Raw genomic sequence first — 14,031 nt, forward strand, 5'->3', positions numbered from 1 at the left:
AACGTTTGCATGTTTATGCAAAAACGGGTTACACACTCAATTGAATCTCTTTCGGGTAAATAGGTGTGTGAAAAAACGTGTTACAGTCCTATCTCTTATATTTAATATGTTTTTGGGTATGTAAGTGTTTGCAAAAACGGGTAACACTCATATAAAGAATATATTGTGGCCAAAAAGATGCGCACAAAAACGGGTTGCGCTCTTAAAATGAAGCCATTCAAGGTATAAATGTATATCCACAAACGGGTTACACTCTTTAATGTGTTCTAATTAACGTGTTTATGTATGTACAAAAACGTGTTGCACTCATTAAATGAAGCCATTCAAGGTATATATGTTTGGCAAAAACGGGTTTCACTCTTTTATTTATTTTAATTAACGTGTTTATGTATGTACAAACACAAATTTCCTTCATAAATCAAATTTATGTATGGTATTTTTACGAGTGCAATATGGGGGTTGCAATCTTAAATTGTATGTAACGGGTTGCACTCTTGAAATGTATATCTTTACGGTATAAAGGTGTGTGCAAAAACGAGTTGCACTCTTAAATACAATCTATTTTGGCTATATAGGTGTGTACAAAAACGGGTTGCACTCTTATGTGGAGTCTTTTTTGGCTTTGTAGGTGTGCACAAAAACAGGTTGCACTCTTAAATACAATCTATTTTGGTTTATATAGGTGTGTACAAAAACGGGTTGCACTCTTAAATACAATCTATTTTGGCTATATAGGTGTGTACAAAAACGGGTTGCACTCTTATGTGGATTCTTTTTTGGCTTTGTAGGTGTGCACAAAAACAGGTTGCACTCTTAAATACAATCTATTTTGGTTTATATAGGTGTGTACAAAAACGGGTTGCACTCTTAAATACAATCTATTTTGGCTATATAGGTGTGTACAAAAACGGGTTGCACTCTTAAATACAATCTATTTTGGCTATATAGGTGTGTGCAATAACGGGTTGCACTCTGAAATACAATCTATTTAGCTATATAGGTGTGAACAAAAACGGGTTGCACTTTTAAATGCAACCTATTTAGGCTATATAGGTGTGTGCAAAAACTGGTTGCACTCTTAAATACAATATATTTTGGCTATATTTGTGTGTACAGAAACGGGTTGCTCTATTAAATACAATTTATTTTGGCTATATAGGTGTGTACAAAAACAGGTTGCACTCTTAAATACAATCTATCTTAGCTATATAGGTGTGTGCAAAAACGGGTTGCACTCTTAAATACAATCTATTTTGGCTATATAGGTGTGTACAAAAGGGGTTGCACTCTTAGGCGGAGTCTTTTTTGGCTTTGTAGGTGTGTACAAAAACGGGTTGCACTCTTAAATACAATCTATTTTGGCTATATAGGTGTGTACAAAAACGGGTTGCACTCTTAAATTCAATCTTTTTTGGCTATAAAGTTGTGTGCAAAAACGGGTTGCACTATTAAATACAATCTATTTTGGCTATCAAGGTGTGTACAAAAACGGGTTGCACTCTTAAATAAATCTATTTTGGCTAGATAGGTGTGTACAATAACGGGTTGCACTCTTAAATGCAATCTATTTTGGCTATATAGGTGTGTGCAAAAACTGGTTGCACTCTTACATACAATATATTTTGGCTATATATGTGTGTACAGAAACGGGTTGCTCTATTAAATACAATTTATTTTGGCTATATAGGTGTGTACAAAAACAGGTTGCACTCTTAAATACAATCTATCTTAGCTATATAGGTGTGTTCAAAAACGGGTTGCACTCTTAAATACAATCTATTTTGGCTATATAGGTGTGTACAAAAACGGGTTGCACTCTTAAATACAATCTATTTTGGCTATATAGGTGTGTACAAAAACGGGTTGCACTCTTAAATACAATCTATTTAGGCTATATAGGTGTGTACAATAACGGGTTGCACGCTTAAATACATTCTATTTTGCCTATATAGGTGTGTACAAAAACGGGTTGCACTCTTAAATAAATCTATTTTGGCTATATAGGTGTGTACAATAACGGGTTGCACTCTTAGATACAATTTTTTTTGGCTATATAGGTGTGTACAAAAGGGGTTGCACTCTTAGGCGGAGTTTTTTTTGGCTTTGTAGGTGTATACAAAAACGGGTTGCACTCTTAAATACATTCCATTTTGGCTATATAGGTGTACAAAAACGGGTTGCACTCTTAAATACAATCTATTTTGGCTATATAGGTGTGTACAATAACGGGTTGCACTCTTAAATACAATCTATTTTGGCTTTATAGGTGTGTACAAAAACTTGTTTGCACTCTTAAATGCAATCTATTTTGGCTATATAGGTGTGTGCAAAAACTGGTTGCACTCTTAAATACAATATATTTTGGCTATATATGTGTGTACAGAAACGGGTTGCTCTATTAAATACAATTTATTTTGGCTATATAGGTGTGTACAAAAACGGGTTGCACTCTTAAATTCAATCTTTTTTGGCTATAAAGTTGTGTGCAAAAAACGGGTTGCACTATTAAATACAATCTATTTTGGCTATCAAGGTGTGTACAAAAAACGGGTTGCACTCTTAAATAAATCTATTTTGGCTAGATAGGTGTGTACAATAACGGGTTGCACTCTTAAATGCAATCTATTTTGGCTATATAGGTGTGTGCAAAAACTGGTTGCACTCTTACATACAATATATTTTGGCTATATATGTGTGTACAGAAACGGGTTGCTCTATTAAATACAATTTATTTTGGCTATATAGGTGTGTACAAAAACAGGTTGCACTCTTAAATACAATCTATCTTAGCTATATAGGTGTGTTCAAAAACGGGTTGCACTCTTAAATACAATCTATTTTGGCTATATAGGTGTGTACAAAAACGGGTTGCACTCTTAAATACAATCTATTTTGGCTATATAGGTGTGTACAAAAACGGGTTGCACTCTTAAATACAATCTATTTAGGCTATATAGGTGTGTACAATAACGGGTTGCACGCTTAAATACATTCTATTTTGCCTATATAGGTGTGTACAAAAACGGGTTGCACTCTTAAATAAATCTATTTTGGCTATATAGGTGTGTACAATAACGGGTTGCACTCTTAGATACAATTTTTTTTGGCTATATAGGTGTGTACAAAAGGGGTTGCACTCTTAGGCGGAGTTTTTTTTGGCTTTGTAGGTGTATACAAAAACGGGTTGCACTCTTAAATACATTCCATTTTGGCTATATAGGTGTACAAAAACGGGTTGCACTCTTAAATACAATCTATTTTGGCTATATAGGTGTGTACAATAACGGGTTGCACTCTTAAATACAATCTATTTTGGCTTTATAGGTGTGTACAAAAACTTGTTTGCACTCTTAAATGCAATCTATTTTGGCTATATAGGTGTGTGCAAAAACTGGTTGCACTCTTAAATACAATATATTTTGGCTATATATATGTGTGTACAGAAACGGGTTGCTCTATTAAATACAATTTATTTTGGCTATATAGGTGTGTACAAAAACAGGTTGCACTCTTAAATACAATCTATCTTAGCTATATAGGTGTGTGCAAAAACGGGTTGCACTCTTAAATACAATCTATTTTGGCTATATAGGTGTGTACAAAAGGGGTTGCACTCTTAGGCGGAGTCTTTTTTGGCTTTGTAGGTGTGTACAAAAACGGGTTGCACTCTTAAATACAATCTATTTTGGCTATATAGGTGTGTACAAAAACGGGTTGCACTCTTAAATACAATCTATTTTGGCTATCAAGGTGTGTACAAAAACGGGTTGCACTCTTAAATACAACCTATTTTGGCTATATAGGTGTGTGCAAAAACGGGTTGCACTCTTAAATACATTCTATTTTGCCTATATAGGTGTGTACAAAAACGGGTTGCACTCTTAAATACAATCTATTTTGGCTATATAGGTGTGTACAAAAACGGGTTGCACTCTTAAATAAATCTATTTTGGCTATATAGGTGTGTACAATTACGGGTTGCACTTTTAAATACAATCTATTTTGGCTATATAGGTGTGTACAAAAGGGGTTGCACTCTTAGGCGGAGTTTTTTTTTGGCTTTGTAGGTGTGTACAAAAACGGGTTGCACTCTTAAATACATTCTATTTTGGCTATATAGGTGTACAAAAACGGGTTGCACTCTTAAAGACAATCTATTTTGGCTATTAAGGTGTGTACAAAAACGGGTTGCACTCTTAAATAAGTCTATTTTGGCTATATAGGTGTGTACAATAACGGGTTGCACTCTTAAATACATTCTATTTTGGCTATATAGGTGTGTACAAAAACTGTTTGCACTCTTAAATACAATCTATTTTGGCTATATAGGTATGTGCAAAAACGGGTTGCACTCTTCAATACAATCTGTTTTGGCTATATAGGTGTGGCTTTGTAGTGTACTCTTGAATTTAATATAATTATATAAGGTACATTTTATGTATTTATAAATACATGTACAAAAACGTGTCACACTCTTTAAATTTATTTTGTATAAAGATCTGGAAACAAAGTGATCCCTCGGAACCATTAATCACAACAAAATAACATGAAAATTGCAGATTCAGTTTGATTGAATTTGTAAATGAGGGATAATGAATAAGCGCATCATCCCTCAAGCCCCCTAGCACCGGTATGAGCGATATTCAATTCCCAGTACTTAATAGTCCCCGGAGAACCAGAAAAATATGACAACACTGAAGTGAAGTACGGGCAACTGCTGCCACACACCTAACAGTATTTATGCCTATGCAAAACCAAAAAACATGTTGCCCTCTTATATTGTATTTATCAAGTTATGTCCAAAACGGGTTTCCCCTTTCAACTGGATATAATTTAGGTATTTCCGAATGTACACAAATTGGTTGCACTCTTATATAAAATATATTTTGGTATACAGGAATGTTCAAAAACGGGTTGAAATTTAAAATGAATCATATTGCGATATATAATTAAGCTTGTGCAAAAACGGATTTCACTCCTCAACTGTATACCATATTTGCTATAACATTATTTACCCAATAAATATATATGTTTTATATAAATATACCAAAATTAAACACTTTTGTCTTTCCAAAACAGATGTGAATGATACATAAATAATATTTAAAAAAAGAAATAAAATTTAGACGCTTCTAGGTATTGAATTCACGCCCATGAATGTTCAATTTCAGAACTCTTCATAGCGGAGGTAATAAAATAATGGTTTGTATAAATAGCAAAGAGATTTTGTTTGAAAATAGTCTATACATCTTTTTAAGAAAGATTTCAATTTCTGAAAGGATAAGTATTTACAAATATAGTTGTATCATAATTAATTGATAAACTAAAAGCATACTCTGTAAAACACGGTTGGAAAGACTACAGCATAAGCTATACTTTATCAAAAGGGAAGATTCCTCAACGAAATAAGAAAACAGTTTACAATTTCAGGCTCGGTTTATTGATTCTTCTCATGAGTTTAAATGAAATGTATAAATCTTAGTTGTAAAGAACATATGACAAGGGATACGAAACGCGGCACACGCTAACAATACAAAAATTGACGTTCATGACGTTGTAAAATAAATAGAAATTGTAACAAGCGTCATTCTTTCTGAAATACTTCTCAAAAAAGTGCTCTACGTGTATGAATCATGTGACTATTACTAGGACCATATGTGAAGATGAAGCGAGAAAGAAAACGGTCACATTCTCGTTCCACTGTTTAAAGAAAAATTAAAATAAATACCCGATAGCCGGTCATTATTTTCTCGTTTTTTTGAGTAACCTGGATACTCAATAGGAATCGACTTAATGTTAATACAAAAGCGATTTATATTCTTAATTTTTTCATGTCATCGTACGTTTTTCATAGAAATATTCATCAATTGAAAGGTATCCTTTTCTACTACGCACAGTTAATTATAAAAATAAAATTTGGGAAAACACTACTTATTATTACCGATAATTATTTTTATATTAATTTATTGATTACACCTATATCTAGTTAAATACATTAAAAAAGTGTTGTTAAAAATCTATTATATAATAGTATATAGTTCTTTTGTCAAAACTGTAAAAAGTAGACCCGAAGCAGACATAAAACGCCAGACAATTAGCGAACCGTTTATCGTCGATTCCTTCGTAGCGCTTGCAATTGCAATTGACGTCACTAACGTCCAGACAAATTTCAACAATCATCCTCGCCCTTTCACGTTAATGTTCACCTATTCGCCGTTTTCGAATCTATCTTCCTACCTACCTACCCACCTACCTACTAAACTTTCCTACAGTTTAACATTTTAAATCTTCAAAAAGGACAACGTTAATGTATTCAATTTTATGCGATCCGAGATTCACAAGTTCACGATTTAAACTACATGTACATATATTTTGACTCAACAGTTTCAAATTGATTAATTAAAATGCATCATGAGTTATTAGTTTTACTTCACGTATTCTTGAATTCAATTTACTAGTATAGAGTATGTTTTGCAAATTCGCGAAAATACAATTATAATGAATCCATGACATTATACTTTATCAAGTTAATATTATAATAACGTGAATTGCCAACTGAAGTTGAAATCTTAAAATTATGAAGTTTAATGTGCGAAGTGATTCCGCCCATATACATTCTTTAAGATACATCATGCGTCTAACATTAGCGCTTGGTAGCGCCATATAGAGAGTCAATGTTGCATAATATACCTATTCAGAATTTTATATTATATGCGCAACATTTTAAGAGGAAGTTTTGAAAATGGATTAATCAGATAGGTAACCACACATACTTTTTGTTGATTTTAAAATGTTAATTGATTATAAAATATATGAACACTGAAGTGAAGTACGGGGCAACTTTTGACGGCTGCCACACAACACTTGACACCTGCTGTTTTAAAGTATACGGTAAATTGCACTGAAATACTATGTTTGAATAACATTTAACATGATTATTCTGATGATACTGATGTAAATAGCAAATTGTATGCATTGTGTATTAGGTATAAAAATGAGCTTTCTATAGCTTTTGTATTTATAGATGTTCTTTTTAATTCTTTACTGTTTCATGATATTATGTTCACAGTATGAAATAAAGTTTGTTTCACTGGATAATGATAGAACACTTGTTTTTTTCTAACCTGCGCTAAGTATAGTATTCTGTATAAACACATAGTTACAGCATATAACTATTGAATTTCTTTAAAAAAATGATTATTTCCTGTATTTCTACATATGATATAAAAACATTTAAAGAAGTCAAAAAAATTATAGATTATAATGTAAATCAGTCCTTTCAGTTCTCGCATGTACCTGCACATGGTACATAGTATAAGGTATTAATTCGAAACACCATACTGAACTGATGGTATAAAGACAGAATGTTGTGACAAACAATCATGAGCCTCCCGACAAATAAGACCAAATTTTAAGTATGTAAACTTCAGCTTACAGTTATATTTTGTTTACATTTTGGTACACTTATTGCTATTGTATACATACATAATTGGCGAAAAATGGTGTAGGTAGTAATTGTACTAACATATTTACAAAATGTCATACATGCATATTGCTTCAAAGTATTCGGAATACCGGCATTTCTATCAATAGTAATAATTGCTCATAGCGGTAGTTAAAACTAATGCACTTAATCCTACTTGGTGTATACAGTTTATAGTGTTATTTAACGTTTGCATGTACCATTAATAATTCTGATCATTCGTAATATCGATTAACAAAAATAATTTTCGAAATGAATGAGCACCGTGTATATCTGAGCCATTAACCAATTTACTTGTGTCATATTAAACTGAAATTAGCTTTAAAATATAAATGGCGGTAACGCCAAAATCATAAATGATGGATCGAAACAACGTTCGGTATAATTAAAAAGGCGTTTACTAACTATTTATAAACATGTTTTAAGATTGTAGCGTATATTAGAGTACATTATCTGTGTAGTACGAAGTTTGACGAACAAGACGGGAAATTGAAAAACATTTTTAAACATTTACCTGACTAAAATGTAAATGAAGTTTTAGAAAATGAAGCTGATTTATTGATTAAGGAATGACTCAGTAGTTCCGACTGACCATACAGATCTACTTAACATGTTTAAGTATTTCTAAACATATTCACATTAAAACATTTTCCGTTTCAACATAAATGAGCAACTCGAAATCTTGCAAATAAAATATTTAATTCAGACTCGAAAGTGAATTATTCAAATAGTTTTCAAAAAAATTCATTTCGCTACAGTTACAACAGAAAAACTTAAAATACATAAATACAGAATCCCTAAAGAAAGCCCAACACGGCAAAATTGAAAATGTTGCAGGCTCGGTTTGATTGAGCCTGTTCATGGACGGTACTGGAAAGTGCAAGTTACCGTCCACGCCCCCTAGCACCGGCTTAAGCAGAATTCAACATTTAAACATGAAATAGTAAAATTTTGAATTTAGAAACACTTTGTTGAGAAGTGTAGTAATTGGTCCTTTTAAAATACTAGTATGAACAAAGTACCGTCTTAATTTAACAAATTGGCGACCTAAACTTCATTACTTCATAATTTTATCTCTTTAATAAATTCAGCGCCATGAATACTTGAATTCAATTCGAGTAATAGATTTTTCAAATGCGCGACGATACTTAATTATACTAAGATAATAAATCCATGGCGTTTAGATTCTTTATTTATTTACTTAAAAGTTAATATTTGTAAAAATAAAGCTCAAAACTTGTAAATGTATTCGACCGTATAAATGCTCATGCATCTAAAAAGCGTCTAGTACTTAGAAGCGCCATATAGAAAGTCACTGATGCATATTGTATCAAATTCAAACCTTTATATTTTATGCACAATAATGTCAAGAGGAAGTTTTGAAAATGTTTTTTTTTTTGCGATGATTAAACAGATAGGTATGCTTTACCATCATTGTTGTTTAAATAATGTATAGTGATATTAAAAAAATAATATATTTTGCTTTATAAAAAATGGATAGAATATTAATGTAAGAACATTTTGATTCTTTATCATTTTAAAAACTTATAATTTTAATGTCTCATTATTTTTGTTTAAGCTTAAAAGTACCTTTATACTTTATGGTAGACATTCACTAAAACTAAACTAAAACTGTTTTATTGCACTGCATATTATGTGAATTCTAAGACTAATAATATATACTATAAGTGTCATAACCAAAGAAAGAAATTGAGAAATAACAGCATTGTGTAATTATGTTTCAAAGTTTATATTTGAAAGTATTGAGTTGGCCATACCATTATCAATATGTAAACTTTTCTTTTCTTTAGATTATATTGCATACGTGGATACGAAACATGTTTTCTAAAGAAGTGTCAGCATTAGTACTAGTACTGTTTGTTGATATGGTATTTGCCGGTAAGTATTTCTATTTCGAAAAATTTTAACAATAGAATTTTTTTTTCTTATTGTCATAAATGTATCATTAAATATTGTAAACTGTATCCATTGGGGTAATATTAATAGTATTCGGTTGAAGAGAAAGATTTTATTTAAGTTCTTTTTATGGTCACGTCTATTAAACTCGGTAATGATATTATTGGTTTACTATATTGCATACATGGTTATGAATATAACTAAGGATATGTAAACAGTCAATTTTTTTATTTATTTTACAGAATGTACAGTTGGCTGCCAAACATGTTCTGGTTCAACTTGCACAAGTTGTAAATCATCGTACTTTTTATCAAATGGCCTCTGTTCACCATGCCCTCAAGATTGTGAAAGCTGTAACAGTTACAATGACTGTACGTTATGTAAGCCAAAGAAATATGGTTTACACGCAAGATGTGCTTTCAACTGTGGTGGTAATTGTTTAAGTAGTGAATGCGATGATAATACTGGAGATTGTACTCAATGTAAACCTGATTTCTATGGATATCAATGTCAACACAATTGTAGTTTATGTGAAAATGAAAGATGTGATTTACGTATATGTTCGAGTGGTTGTAGAGCTGGATATTATGATTATAAATCCGGTATCGAAACATATTGTGAAACCTGTCCGTCAAATTGTAAACATTGTAGGGATGCCAAAACATGTTATAATTGCAATAATGGTTTTCACCTCTTTGCATTTAGTGACAGTGTTCACTGTGTGTCATGTTTGCAAGAATCGCAATGTTCGGACTACTGTGTTATTCAAGGTTGTAATCAGTGTCAAATACACAATGATTCGTTAGTCTGCGCTGATTGCCCAGAAGGACAAATATTTAATGGTAACACATGTGGATCAAAAACATCATTGTGCTCACAAGAATGTTCTACGTCTTGTGATAGTACTGGAATATGTCAAGGAGAATGTAATGAAGGCTGGACTGGTGAGAAATGTTCCGAACAATGTAACAGCAAATGTTTAAAGTGTTCAAAAGATAATGGAAATAGTTGTCTACTGTGTAAAGGAAATTTTTACTCAACCGATTGCAGTTTAGACTGCAACCCGGCATGCATAGTAATAAGTGATAAACATACATGTGAACAGGTAGACGGATATTGTTTAAATGAGTGTAACCAAACATTTTGGGGCGATACCTGCGAAAAACCTTGTCCTAGTGGATGCAAAGGTCTTAAATGTGATAGAAACAACGGTACATGTACAGATGGATGTAAGGATGGACTGACAGAAGAAGGATGTTCACAAACTTTTACAATCGGTAAACAAGGTGCGTATGATTACCGTAACAATTCATTTCAAAATTATTATAATTAAATAATAAGAAACTCATATGAATTAATCAAATTTATAAATATCCTAAATATTGAATATTCTTATGGTACGTCCGTTATTATGGTATTATTAAGGGATATAAGAAGTACCATTTACCTTTTTACACGTGTAAGTACACATTTGATGTTGAACTTTTACGTGCGCACGCACTAATTTGTACGTTTGAATGTTTTATTTCGTGTTAAGTAACAATAAGATGTAATGCGCTCATAATACTCAATCATTCTCACTCAAATTTTAAGTTTACATAGATATAAAGTCATTATTTCCTCCTATTGTTTCGTATTATTGTAGCATTTAAGAGATATTGATCCGAAATACTGTTTTAGTAACTATAGTTTGCCAGCTCTGTAATCGAACCCTCAATGTCAGGATTAGGAGTCTCGCGCTCAATCCGATTGAGCTTTGTGTTTTGACCTGATCTTAGACGACTGTTTGTGCAGTTTATGACGAGAATATAAGATCATAGTAAGGGTAATATTTATTACTCGTCAATGTTATATCTACAGAAATTTCAGTCTCGGCCACATTAACAACATCAACCGATCCTGTAACCCAACAACAAACATGTGTGCGGTGTGACGATAATGTTAACAATTTTACCATTGGTTATTTTTCTTGATTCGGATCTTGTACTGCCATAGTAGTATTTGCTGTGTTGTTAAACCTTATTAGACGAAGGTAAATGTATTCTCTAATTTAATACTATACAAGATGACTGTTCTTAATGTAAAACAAATTCTCTTACTGATGAATTTTAATAACAATGGTTATAAACATCATGTTATTTTCGCTATTTAATAATTATTTAATTGTTTTGTTTGTACTATCAAATTGATTATGTCGGTTGTTACTTGTTTGCATTTTTACCTATTATTAAAATACACTTGATATGTAAAAAATGTATAACACCATTATAATTTTCATTATTTAATACAGGTATCTGGCAAGTAAAACGCCCAAAGATAACAAACATAACGTTGAGATTCCAACATATTATAACACTAGAACTGATTTTGGAGCTGTAAATGCTGAGTCAGCTGATGTGACTAATAATTACGAGAGTTTGAGTAATAATAGGACCACAGATAATGTGTACAATGGTAATTGTTATATTTTTCACTTGATAAATTTAGATTTATGATTAGTTTAACTAATTCATTTCATAATTGCTCATAATATTTATTTATTTATTTTCAGATCTAGGAACAACATTGTCATAGATGCAAGACAAATGTGTTGAAGTGATTTATCAGTGACAGAATGAATTGTTAAACTGTATTTGATGTTTCTTTTATCCGATACATATTTTATGGTAGTGATAAAAGTATTATATTCTTAATCCCAAACAGGCAGTATTGTCCCTTTATGCGTTAACACTATAAGCCGTTCATGTCTATTTTAGCTTATTCGCATGTTGAATTTTCCTAAATGCTTAATCCTTAGTGTACGGTTAAGAATATTTTTATATTTAAGCGATTGAGAAAACTCCTGGAAGTAAATATTTCAGAATTTCTTTAAATTGCATCGAGGAAGTGACACTTTCCTATGTCTGTGTACTGTTAAAACCAGGCACGATATAATATCATGAATTCCCTTCCATTATGATGATCAAGATACAGGAAATGTTTTTTGAACCTGTGGAAATGGTGGATCCACGCTTGAGCACAGCAGCTATGTCAAGTATGAATACTGCCTTGAGTTCTGAAAGGCTTAACATAGCAATTCAGAAATCTGAAATCAGTCTTCTTCCAAAACTCAGATAAGTTTGTGTTTTGAAAGAAATGTCCCTGATTATGACTCCTTTGTTATGACCCCTTTAACTTCTGAATGCAATTAATAATGAAAAAATAACATTTTGAGGATTAAATCGCGCGCTATTGTTTTTTCTAAATTTTTTTAGGAAGACGATTTTAATCAAAGTCTAAAGTATCTGACTAAGTAAAGAATATTAAAGCGGTCATTTGTTCATTGTTTAAGTAAGATTACATCTTAGGACTTAAATTACACTTACAACTTTCTATGAAACGCAGCCTCGACTTGAATTGTTCTTATGCAATATTCTGATATTGCGTTTTTAGTCCATGGTGTGCAAGCGAACGTCTTTTGGATTTACTTAAGAACAAATAGGTCAAGTTTCTAACCTGATTTCACGCATTACTCAATCAGGCTCAATCTATAAGAAAAGAGAAATAAATCAGTTGTAAATTGTTTTTCTTTTTTGTAACGAAATGCAGTAATAAACAGAATAAACAGATATTGATATTATATAAAAAAACATTATAAGGTATATATTTAAGAGAGAAAAAACACACATTCTTACAGATTTCCATGAGGACCAGGTATCAAATACTAAGTTCCTTTCTCTTTAATTTTTAAGAAAAGCATCATGGTCAGTTGTGGCACTTTAAATAATTAAAGTAACTTTAATTAGTTCCTTTATACTACGAGAAATGACCGGATCACGCTTGAATGCAAACATAAGCCCTCGGACTTATATCTGATTAAATTTTTCGCTCTGCATATCCGGGCTTTGAATGCGTCAACGTGCTTCTGCAAGTGTAAATGCACGAAAAAGTACATTACCCCGTTACTAAAATACTTTATTTCCATATCCTTATATTTTCATTAAAATAGGGCTATACCTGAGATCACTGATGCATATTATATATTCAAATCTTTACATAACTTTGGGAACGGATTATTTACAATACATGCCATATTTAGGTAGTTTTCTTTACTTCCTTCTAGCGATGTTGTAAGGACAGATATCATTAAGGTAAAGCAATATTTATAGGCATAGTTTATTGTAGCATGAAAACTACGGTTCGTGTGTGTTTCAACATTATTTATTTTATATTTCTTTAAATACGTTGTTTCCGAATATTTCAGTCCTGTATTTGCGAAAGGCATAAACTAAATGTTCAACATACTAACCCATTTTGTCATAAATCTTTATAATATGTTTAGTTTACAACACAAAAAAAATGAATTTTAATATTTACTGTAGTATATTAAAGGTAATAAATTGTTTCATCTTTATTTATCAAATCCAACAATGTTACTTCATATAAAATGTGTATTTTTTAAACTTTACTAGTTATTTCCGCTGTTTTTTCTATTTTTGCATTTTTTTCAGACAGATACTAAGCCAATGATATTGTATGCATATGTCAATATGTCAATATTCCAGACTATAGTCTAATCAGAGCAATAATCAAACGAGCAATGTCACTCCACTAGGAAATATTGATTTGATATTGAATAGTAAGCGTGACAC

The 14,031-nt window shown here is 31.6% G+C and overlaps 1 protein-coding gene across 1 annotated transcript; it reads left to right on the forward strand.

The window, feature by feature from the left end:
- Positions 1–9,295: 9,295 nt before the first annotated feature.
- Positions 9,296–13,781, forward strand: LOC132754876 (multiple epidermal growth factor-like domains protein 11). The gene is made up of 5 exons (XM_060745626.1): positions 9,296–9,382; positions 9,643–10,686; positions 11,261–11,432; positions 11,691–11,854; positions 11,952–13,781. The coding sequence occupies exons 1-3, from the start codon at positions 9,322–9,324 to the stop codon at positions 11,371–11,373; spliced, it is 1,218 nt and encodes a 405-aa protein (XP_060601609.1). The 5' UTR covers positions 9,296–9,321; the 3' UTR covers positions 11,374–11,432; positions 11,691–11,854; positions 11,952–13,781.
- Positions 13,782–14,031: the final 250 nt, after the last annotated feature.

This window comes from Ruditapes philippinarum, unplaced genomic scaffold, assembly GCF_026571515.1.
Source record: "Ruditapes philippinarum isolate M1 unplaced genomic scaffold, ASM2657151v2 ctg12051_1_1_1_1, whole genome shotgun sequence".
Classification (NCBI taxonomy): domain Eukaryota; kingdom Metazoa; phylum Mollusca; class Bivalvia; order Venerida; family Veneridae; genus Ruditapes; species Ruditapes philippinarum.

Coding starts and splice junctions, on each gene's coding strand:
- LOC132754876 (XM_060745626.1), top strand. CDS start 9,322: ATGTTTTCTAAAGAAGTGTCAGCATTAGTACTAGTACTGTTTGTTGAT. Junction 9,383..9,642: donor TGTTGATATGGTATTTGCCG/GTAAGTATTTCT, acceptor TTTATTTTACAG/AATGTACAGTTGGCTGCCAA. Junction 10,687..11,260: donor TTTTACAATCGGTAAACAAG/GTGCGTATGATT, acceptor TTATATCTACAG/AAATTTCAGTCTCGGCCACA.